Source organism: Cicer arietinum, chromosome 1 (genome assembly GCF_000331145.2).
Source record: "Cicer arietinum cultivar CDC Frontier isolate Library 1 chromosome 1, Cicar.CDCFrontier_v2.0, whole genome shotgun sequence".
Lineage (NCBI taxonomy): Eukaryota > Viridiplantae > Streptophyta > Magnoliopsida > Fabales > Fabaceae > Cicer > Cicer arietinum.
This window is the reverse complement of record NC_021160.2, coordinates 1,415,737-1,426,990: the sequence shown is the minus strand read 5'-3', so window position 1 is coordinate 1,426,990 and position 11,254 is coordinate 1,415,737. Positions and strand designations below refer to the sequence as shown.

General features: G+C 32.6%; 2 protein-coding genes across 6 annotated transcripts; both read right to left on the bottom strand.

Annotated features, from left to right (window-relative positions):
• Positions 1 to 393: 393 nt before the first annotated feature.
• LOC101502051 (heat shock 70 kDa protein, mitochondrial) lies at positions 394 to 4,061 on the bottom strand. The gene is made up of 6 exons (XM_004485573.4): positions 3,837 to 4,061; positions 3,131 to 3,195; positions 2,944 to 3,022; positions 2,289 to 2,855; positions 1,575 to 2,195; positions 394 to 1,299 (listed from the first exon to the last, which is right to left on the bottom strand). The coding sequence occupies exons 1-6, from the start codon at positions 3,912 to 3,914 to the stop codon at positions 676 to 678; spliced, it is 2,034 nt and encodes a 677-aa protein (XP_004485630.1). The 5' UTR covers positions 3,915 to 4,061; the 3' UTR covers positions 394 to 675.
• Positions 4,062 to 5,363: 1,302 nt separating this feature from the next.
• Positions 5,364 to 9,849, bottom strand: LOC101500878 (uncharacterized). Of its 5 annotated transcripts, none has more exons than XM_004485572.4 (6): positions 9,556 to 9,849; positions 9,348 to 9,398; positions 8,172 to 9,001; positions 6,687 to 6,766; positions 6,186 to 6,450; positions 5,364 to 6,095 (listed from the first exon to the last, which is right to left on the bottom strand). In XM_004485572.4, exons 3-6 carry the CDS (start codon positions 8,956 to 8,958, stop codon positions 5,827 to 5,829), a joined length of 1,401 nt encoding a protein of 466 aa, XP_004485629.1. In that variant the 5' UTR covers positions 8,959 to 9,001; positions 9,348 to 9,398; positions 9,556 to 9,849; the 3' UTR covers positions 5,364 to 5,826. The 5 variants fall into 5 exon arrangements, with proteins under 5 accessions (XP_004485629.1, XP_012569057.1, XP_004485628.1 ...); XM_012713603.3 differs by having other exon boundaries at positions 8,172 to 9,080; positions 9,556 to 9,848; XM_004485571.4 differs by having other exon boundaries at positions 9,348 to 9,849.
• Positions 9,850 to 11,254: the final 1,405 nt, after the last annotated feature.

Here is an 11,254-nt window from a genome sequence, read left to right as displayed (position 1 = left end):
CTCTTATCATATTTCTATCTCTTATTAGATGTCAAAAGAGTGTATACGTGTTCATTGTTAATTTTTCATTAAATCATTAAACACTTCAATTAGATTAATTGAATGACTTTGTTTAATTTTGTAATTTGTGTTTGTCAATATACACTGAGATATGAAGGGTATATATGTGAAAAAAGAAAGAAATTTTGTAATTTGTGATTGTCAATATACATTGAAATTTGAAGGGTATATATGTGAAAAAAGAAAGAAAATGATAGCTAACGTTGCACATAAAGTAAAAAAACACAGGCGTGTATATGATTTACCCTCGCTTACACTAATCTCATCTACAAATCAGCTCAAAGAAACACAGCTTGAAAGTGCAACTCTCATTACATAATAGATAATAAATCATTACGCATAAATTTCAATATATATCAATATTACCCGAACAGCATACTTCAGTACTCCAAAAACACTACAAATTGAAAAGCCTTCTAGTCAAAAATGATCTCCAACATTAACTACAAAGTAGCAACCTTATATTTTCTACTAAACTAAAAAAATTAAAATATAATCTTCAACTGGTTATCTAAACATTAATCAAAAGAAACATCTTGCTAGAAAACCAAATCAGAGTGACGAAGGAAAAATGAAAGAGAAGATCCAAATCCGGTTTAGAAACCGCTTTGTGTCTCACTTCTTCACCTCTTCATATTCTGCCTCAGGAGCTTGGTCCCCACCCTGAGAACCTCCAGCCGAGGAACCGCCATTTGAACCACCTGACATGTGCTGCCCAATCTTGGACACAGCTTTGTTTGCAGCATCAAGCTTTGATTTGATTTCATCAACATTGTCCCCTGACATCGCACTTCTCAAATCTGAAACTGCATCCTCAATCTCCTTGGCCACTTCACTGGGAATCTTGTCTCTGTATTCACTTAAACTCTTCTCAATGCTGTAGATAGTAGTATCTGCACTGTTTCTGAGATCAATAAGAGCCTTTCTCTCTTGGTCTTTCTGAGCATGTAACTCTGCTTCTTTGACCATCTTGTCAATCTCATCATCTGAGAGTCCACCAGATGACCTAATAGTGATTTGTTGTTCTTTACCAGTGGACTTGTCTTTTGCAGACACAGTAACGATGCCATTGGCATCAATGTCAAACGTGACCTCAATCTGAGGCACACCTCTTGGGGCAGGAGGAATGCCAACAAGTTCAAATTCTCCAAGCATTTTGTTGTCGGCAGCCATTTCCCGCTCACCTTGTAACACTTTGACACCTACTTGTGTTTGATTTTCAGTTGCCGTTGAAAAGACCTAGACCAATGATATCACAGGTTAGGAAAACATTCAACCACAACAAAAATACACACAGCCAATTTCATAGGCTATACTTTAATTTAAATCTTAAGTATGTGTGTCCGTGTGTGCAATGCAGTCAACAAGATTCCACAAGAGTGATTTCACATAAACATAAATGTATGGTTTCCCGTTTCAAAGTCTGATTACTTTGGAAAGACTGAGTACCATTCCCAAGATTGGCAACTTAGAAACAATTGTATTTAACAATCATTAGTAGATTTAAGGATTACCTGACTCTTCTTGGTAGGAATAGTAGTGTTACGGTTGATTAACCTTGTAAAGATACCACCCAAAGTCTCAATACCCAGAGAAAGTGGCGTTACATCAAGGAGTAGTAGCTCTTTAACATCTCCACGTAGGATACCACCCTGGAGTGCTGCTCCCATGGCAACTGCCTCATCAGGATTTACTCCTTTACTAGGAGCCTTTCCAAAGATAGCCGAAACCACCTCTTGGACTTTAGGCACACGGGTCATCCCTCCAACAAGAAGAACCTCATCGACATCCTTGATAGATATGTTAGCATCCTTCAAACAGCTCAGACACGGAGCCTTAGTCCTTTCAATCAAGTTATTTACTAGAGCCTCAAACTTAGATCTAGTCAATGTAATGTTCAGATGCTTAGCACCAGATGCATCAGCAGTGATGAAAGGTAGGTTTATCTCTGTCTGAGATGTTGAAGACAGTTCAATCTTGGCTTTCTCTGCAGCTTCGCGGAGCCTTTGCAAAGCAAGCCGATCCTTAGAAAGGTCAATACTCTCAGTCCTCCTGAATTCGTTCACCAGGAACTCCAACAAGGCATTGTCAAAGTCCTCTCCTCCCAAGAAAGTGTCACCATTTGTTGCTTTCACCTAGATATGAAAAATGTTATCAGTACAAACAAACTCTCGTACTATTCCTTCTGACAGGTAAGAAAGGATGACATAATAAATAAGTTAGCATACCTCAAAAACACCATTGGAAATTTCTAAGATGGAAACATCAAATGTTCCCCCACCAAGGTCAAAAACTGCAATGAGACCCTCCTTGTTGTTCATCCCATATGAAAGTGCAGCAGCAGTGGGCTCATTAATGATTCTCTGCACATCAAGACCTGCAATTCTACCAGCATCTTTTGTCGCCTGCCTTTGAGCATCATTGAAATAAGCTGGAACAGTAACTACTGCCTTGGAAACTGATTTTCCAAGATAAGATTCAGCAGTTTCCTTCATCTTGGTGAGAACAAAGGCACCAATTTGGCTAGGGGAATATTGCTGCCCATTAGCTTCAACCCATGCATCTCCATTGGGAGCCTTAACAATCTTGTATGGAACCATTTTCATCTCCTTTTGTGTTTGGGGATCCTCAAAACGTCTACCAATCAAACGCTTGGTACCAAAGAGAGTGTTTGTTGGGTTAGTTACAGCCTGACGCTTGGCTGGTGTCCCTACGAGCAGCTCGCCTTTCTGGTTGAAGGCAACCACGGATGGTGTAGTTCGTGCACCTTCAGAATTCTCAATGACTTTGGGATTCTGAAAAGATATAAATCAAGTCAGCACAAATTTCATCAATGGAAAATGGGAACACATACAAACAAATTACAAGCAAAAAATGTCTTGCCTTTCCTTCCATAACGGAAACACACGAATTAGTTGTACCCAAATCAATACCAATGACATCATTTCCAGCAGGTCTTGAACTGCAATCAGAAATGAAAAGAGATGATGAGCAATTCTGATTCGAGAATAAAAAAAAAACATGGCTTTTCAAAGAGAATTCGCAACAAAACCAAAACAACCAACCGCACCTGAATGGCCGAGACAAACTTGACCAACTGTGACCTACATACGCAGGCTTAGTGCTTCCCGTCAACTGCAATACATGTATACAACGTCAATGTATGAAAAAGCTTCCTTAAGAATAATAATCATCACAAATCATTCAAATGACAAGTCAATTAATTACAATTCTATAGACATTTCAACATGTTATCAAACAATTGTTCGCATATATTTCATTAAGACCGTAAATCCGATAACATTTATGTAGCCTAGAAACGCAATTCTGTATAAACACAAAACACTTTTTGAAGTCGCTTAGCAAAAAAAGCACGAAGATCTAAGAAAAACAAACATAGCTACTTATGTAAGTACTTTCGAACAAAACTCCTATTACAAAACCAGCTTTAAATGATTAAAATTCAAAGATCTACTACATAAAATTGGGAGTTACACTTCTACATATTTTTGTTATAGCGTGAATTGATGTACAACGATATCCAATAACCACAAAAATACTAGAAGCAATAAATCCAAATTTCAAACAAACTGAGACAAAATCTGAAAAGAAGCAATAAACAGATAGCTCAAAACAAACAGAATAACTTTAAACTTCATAAAAAACCTCTCAATAAGAGTAGAAACTAGAAACAAAACAAACATGGATCAAATCAAAGCTGAAAATCGAGGTAATTTGAAGCAATCGCCAGAGAGAATGAAGCATAGAAGAGTTACCGAACGATAGGCAGAGACGGAAGCAGAAGCAGCATCTCGGCGGCGGAAAGAGCGGAGCAAGGCGGTGGCAGAAGCCATGGCCAGAAGATAATGTATTGATCGAAAATGAAAGTGAGTGGTAGAGAGAAGAGAAATGGTTTTTATTTAGATGTAAGAGGGTTTAGTTTAGGGTTTTGGTGGTTTTTTCGTTAATGAAAAGTAAACAGTGTCTCGTCTTCTTAACGACGTGCCAGATTATTCTAGTAGTTCTTCTGCTTACCAAAGAGAGAGAGAGTTAGGCAAAGAACGTTCTAGATCCATCGCTAAACGGTGTCGTCTTGTCGTGTACATCTTCCATCAATCGGGCATGTGTCTTGTAGTTTCTAGGGGTAACACAATTTTATTATAAAAAGATGATAAATATCAATGTAATTGATTTATACAAATGTGATAATTTAACAATATAATATTTATTAGTTAAGTTAAGAATTAATCTTAGAGTAATACATTTTTTTATTGAACTCATTTATTTTGGTAGTAAAGACTAAAGAGATATCCTTGAATAAATAATATGTGTTTATTTAATTATAACATTTTTTATGAAAATATATTTTAATAATATGTTAATATTACTAAATTTACCTATGTTTCAAAAATCAGATTTGAAAATCAATCATTTCTTTAATTAATATGATTTAGATTTAACGAATCGTCAAATTGTAGTCAAATTGTAGTTGATTCAATCAATTCTTATTTTTTGTGTATATTATTTTTTATTTTTTAAATATTTTATTTATTTATTAATTTGATCTTATTTTAATACATTTGAATTGATATTCTCCTTGTTTTATGTTAAATACAATTATTTAATTCGCATTTATTGATATCGTAAATTCTACACAAATATGCAATCATATTGAATTATATAGATTTTATCATTATTTACAAAAGTAATATTATAAGGTTGTACAACAATAACATATAATTCAATTGTTGTGTAAAATGGTTTTGGGTTAATTGTCTTTATTATAAGGTTATTTGATTTTTGTTCTTTGTAATGTAGGGTATGTATGGTTCAATAAAGGGGATAAATTTTAGTAGAATAGATAGAAAATAAGTAAAAACTAGTTTGGTTCAATAAAAGAGAGAAGATAAATTTTTAATGATTTTGTGTTTGGTTTAAGAGGTTGAGATGAATTTTAAATTAGTTTTGTTGAACATCTCTTCTCTCCCAACATTTATTCTAAACCAAACACACATTAAAGAAGAATGTTGTTCTCATCTTCTCATCTTGTCTTAATCCTTCCGATCAAACATATGTTAGAAAAAGTCTGATTTTAGTCCCTTATTAAATTCTTCAATAGAACTTTCTTTAAACGATTTAACATGTGTTTATTTTGGTGGTAATCCAAACGTGAACGTGCATCCTTTTTGAAGCTATAATTTGTCGCTAATTCATTTTTATAGTGAAATGCAATTAGATGTGCGGTGGCTGAAACGCAGTCCCAAACATTGACTTAGGATATCTTCGTGTTCATAATATATATCTAGGATTTAATTGGTATATGTATTGATAAATGATAATATAAGATTTTTTACATTATCAATCCATCATATATACACAAAATCAGAAACTAAGTTGTTGACCCAAAAAAAGTATATTGTACAAGTTAAACAAAAAGTATAGTGATCAGCCCACGTAGCCCCTATCCCAAGAATGGGAAAAAAAATGAAAGAATAAGCAAAAATCTTGGCTTGATCACAATCTCTCATTTCATCAGCCAGAGAATCTGTGCTTCATGAGGATTCCATTTGTACTTCTGGTGATTCTTTTATTGACAACAAAATGTCAGTTTTTATTAGTTTCTTCTGTTTGAGCCATTAAGGAAAACCAGCTGCTAAGATTGCTTTTGCTTTTGAGTGAGACATTCTTCAAAACAGAAAGTGAGCGTATAGGAACTTGAATGTTCACTAGAAGAATGAATGAAATGAAACAAACATTCCAACACCATTAAATCCGAAGGTAACCTCCTCTCGCCGTATCTTCTATTCTTAACGGTCTCCTGAGCAATGACTTCCTGTTCAGTGACCAATTTCTTCCAAGAGTTCTCTTTTCTCGCCAAACAACAACTATCCGTGTATAAAGCGCTGGGAAAAGGAAGCAGAGTAGTACAAGAATAAGCATAGCGACACAAACCAACATCACATTGCGAAAACCGTCTTTTAGCTCAGGAGAATTTTGACCTGTCCATGGAACTCCTCCAACATTCATGCCAAATACTGCAATCACAGTCCAAAAATCAAAACCATATTACAGTATTGCCTGTAAATGTGGATTATAAAAGATCATGAATAAGCAACATTTCTAACCTCCTGTTATGATGGATAAGGGGAGGAATACTATCGAAAGGAATGAAAGATAGTACAGTTTACGGTTTATTTGCTCCGACTGCCAACTGTCAAGACCGGCCTGTATTGCCGTGACACGATTAACTATAAACCCTACATTCTCCTTTAGCCTTCTCAACCTTCCAATTAATTCTTCAAGGGAATTGATGTCTTCGCTTGCAAGCCATCGTTTTGAAGAGCATTTTTCTTTGACACGAAGGTACACTTGTTCTCCATGGGCAATCACCTGAAATAGAATTAAGGTAATGCAAGACCAAGAGGAAGTTCAATCCATACAATTTGATTAGATAAAAATGAGAACAAATATAACCGAAACAGCAACACCAACTTTGTTTACTAATATAATGAGTAATGAGCTTTTGATAGTTATTTAAATTCCTGCTAGATGTCTTATGTTTCTCCTCTCTAGGGTCTATAAAATTAAATCAAAAAAATGAATGTATAAAATGAGAGAAGTATCACCTGCAGGAGTCGCTGCAGATTAATATGTAGTTTGGGGAATCTTCTATCATCTAGCATTTGTTTCTTCAGACCATAACCACCTGCAGTTAAGTAAAGTTGTCTTTCCTTAATTTTATTCCTCAAATAATGCACGTCAAAGAGCTAATCTAACAGCAACTTGGACCAAATACAAGGTGGAAATAGAAATTTCAGTTTTTACATAAGGGAAATGATGCTTGGAAATCAAAATTTTAATGTCAAATACAGTGTCCTTTGGTTTATTTTTAAAATTGACTCTGAAACGTTGTTTTTGTAATTTTGTGTACTTGTAAACTTTAGCATCCAAGCAGAAAATATGGAGCATAGGAACATGATGCCTTATTTCATAGAGAAGAGATCCTGCAGGGCAGACACTATTCAGGTCTTTCACCTAATGAATAGCTAATAACTTGTTCAATCAGATTAATTATCTCAGTGACATCAATGCAAGAACAAATAGACAGCTGTTACAAAAAAAAATAGACAATTAAAACTAGTAATGCAACACATCACATCTACATAGGAAAATACATCATTAAGATGTTAAGCAAAGAAATAATTTGGTTAAGAGCCGTTACGAAACAGTCAGCAAAAGGCTCTGAAATAACTTTTGAGTTGGTTCGTTTACCTCTCCTCCCATTAATCAAAGGACAACAACAATCGAAGTTTTTACCTACTAGATGAGGTTGACTATATGTATCATTAGCAACGTATAGTCCTGTCAGTGTCATGTATTAAGTCCAAAGAGTGACTGTTTAACTCAATTTCTCTTTTATGGTTTGTCTTACACTTTCCTTTGATTTACCTCTACCTCTATCAATAGAACTATCTTACAACGAGTCAACCCTCTTTCATGGCGTTTCTACATGTCACACACATGTCCAAACCAACTAAGATGAAATTCTACCATCTTTTATATAGGGAGGGTATCCCAACTTTTTCTCTAATGTTTAAATTTCCAATCCTATTTGTCTCTAATATTTTGCATCCTAATTTTTGTGTGAGTATACTAGGACTTTTCTGTAAGAAAATAACTACAAACTTATCTTAATTGAGAAACTCCCAGAAGTTAGAAGCTAATCTACACAGGGCCTTGGTACACTCAATTACTTTTATCAAATATCAACAAATTTTATTGAATGAAATTTAAAGGTAAAACCAATCAAGTATAGTAATTATCAAAAACTTCAAATGCCATCCCTTAGACAATCAATACTTCTACCATAGAAAGACAACAAAGTGCATCTAAATTCACATCACAATTCCTTTTAAGTCAGTATCACAGAAAGTAAGGAAAACTTCCAGCAGTCAAGAACAGCTTGAATTTGCAAGTTTGGAAGCATGAAGAGAACTCAAAGTTGACAATGACTATATCCTAGAAGCCATTTAACTAGGAATGGTACAAACATATAGAACCATGGTTGTGAATGTCATAATTAGAGAATAGGAGTATATAATGGAAGTTACCTTTATCGAGATCAAGCTCCACAGAGTCCAACTCCATCTCAAGCTTTGTCACAAGATCTTGAAGCTGATCAACATGTGTGTCAATTATGTGAACCACGAGATTCGAGACAGATCTAGGAACAGGATTGTCAGCTTCCTCAGAATGATTCATAGTCAATAAGAATTCAAGAACATGCTCCTTAATCACAGTTCCACTTCCTTCCTTCTGCTGACCACTAAAATTAGGGGAGCCTTCAACACTAGGAATTTCCGAAAGTAAAGATTCGCCCATCCGCGAGAAACCTAGCCGAGGAACACGCCCTAAGGACACGGTAATCACCGAATTCTCCGTTACTCTAGCAGCAATTCTAAAAGTGAAGTCACTCGAAGGAGGGCCGGGTGAATTAACCCGGAAAACAAGTGCACCATCTACATGTGCACAAAAGGGTCCATTGCTAACAAGAGACAGAATATCTTGAAGTTTCAAAGGCGGGCACAGAACACCAATCAAATCCTGTGCAGATTGTGACAACTTTTGATTCCCTTTTGGAAGTTCAACATGGTACCAAGAAAACTCATTCCCTCGACCTTCTGCCGCATTCAATTCATTTTCTTCTTTACGATAAAGGTCAGCTAGATCCCATTCCTTATTATAAAAATTCCCCAAACCATCAAATATATAGGCTCTCTTCTTCGCCAATCCAACAAGACGTAAAGGGTGGAATCGTTGCTCCTCAGACTGAGTTTCGACATCCATCTCCTCAGCTCCCCCATTCTCCATCACTCTATTATGCCTAGCTAGTTCCATAACAGACTTCTAACTAATACACAAAATGCTACTTTTAAACAACCTGTTAATCATCCAAAAACTCCAACTTCAATATTCAAATGTCCTATCTCACATGCATTGCAGTGCTATGTTAAAATGAACTGCAATCTCAAATCAAAAGTTCAGAAATCAAGCATGACCCAGTATGAAATTGATTCAAAATAACCAAAAGTAAGAAAAACTAAGAAAGGTATTATTCAATTTCAAATCAAACAATAGATAGGTTCAGAAAAATCTTGTAAAAAACCCCCCACCTTTCGCAACATGAATCAAACCCTCAATGAAAATTGAAGTTCTCAAATTCTAGTAATAGTACAAATAAAAACATTAATAAAACAAGAGGGGGAAAAGAGCAAGAAATGCATTACCTTGTTGAATGAAAAGAGGAATGGAAAGCATAAAAAATTGATAGGTTGAATCTGGTGAATTGAATAGTGACGGAATGAGGAAAGGTTCAAAGAGAAGTAAGAGAGATAAAGTAATAACAATAATAATAATAATAACAACAACAACAATAACAATAATAATAATAATAATAATAATAGAGTAACAGAAAATTGGATGTGACGACGATACCGAAAATGAGGTTCTACGAAACTTCCTTTCCCTAATAATCTGCTTATATAATCTAATAATAATCTAAACAACAGTTTCAATTTGCAATTCTGATATCCACGCTAAGATCCAGTAATGACCAGTTTTATATTTCTTTCCCTCTTTTCTTCGCAAACTAAAAATCGTTGCTGGATAAACAACTATACTACTTACTTGGCGTATATACAATTTAAATTGTTTATCTGTCAAAAACAAATTGATTAAACGCGTAAGTTTTTCAGCGGCTATACATATACATCAATAAATTTTCATATCCTCATTCAAGGAAAATTGGAAAAAGAAAAAAAAATTAAAAAAGCACAATTTTTTTTTTTTGAATAAAGCAGGCTTTTTATTTTTAAACTCCTTGACCAAAATATATATTATAATTTTTTAATATTATATTTTAAATTTAAAAAATACTTTTATATAAATATTATTCACTAAATATATATTATTTTTAAAATTTAATTATTATACATTATTAATATAAATATTTACATAATCAACACATTACAATTATTCATAAGAATCATTTTAAAAATTATTTTTATAACTTATTCTATGCAATGTTTCTTTTTATTCTTATTTTTTTTACACTAAAGTTTATTTTTAATTCTTTTTATCGCTGTAGTTGTTTTTAACCTATTATCTTTAGAGAAAATAGATAACGTTAACTCACATTCCGCATTCCGTTAAATTATAAAGATATTTTAAATTTGATTATATAACATTGAAGTACAGCGGTTTCTTATATAAAATATAAAATAAAAAATAAAAGTTGATGTTATCGGTAACAAATGTTTAATTCAATTAATAAATATTAAATAGAATATTATTCATTCTACATATTAAAAAAAGTTGTTGTTAATTGAATTCAAACTTTTCAATTGACTTACCTATTTAATAAAATTATCTTTTACATAAAAACTAAAATAAAATTGATTTTGAATTTTTCTTTTTAAAAAAGAAATTGAATCCTATAATAATTTATAGAAAAACGTAACACGTCATAATAATTTAATTAATAACGGTGAATATTTTAATAATATTTTAGATTATTAGTGTCTTTTTGCTGTTATTAATAAAAATAATAGAAGTTGACTAATTTCATATTACTATTTTAAGAAAAAAGTTAAGTTATTTGACCGATAAGAAATTATAAAATTATAAAAAGAAAATCTATAATGAAAGAATAATTGAAATAACAATATTACATCAAAATTTGGCATCTTTTTATATCAAAGTATATATATTTTAAATATTTAAATATTTGATTAATTAATTAAATAAATAACAATTTAATTTTATCAGTATAAGAGTTTATACATCGATAATTAATCACAATCATTTTATTTTTATAAATATTTGACTTGTATAATAATCATTTATAAAATAATTGATATGACTGTGTGTGATATGTTTACATGTAAAATATTTTACATTATCAGTGTATATGTAAATTAAACTCAATAAATAATAATTAAATTATAAACAAATAATTTAAATAAAAAGAAAAATTAAAAAGGAAAAAACTACACAAAAGTAGATATTTGATATAGTATAAAAATTACGTATACAAAATTAAATTTATTTTTTATTTCTTTAAATCTTTAATGTAAAAATGAATATTAAAGTGACATACTTAATAATAAGATTTGCATTCAAAACATGCGAATGA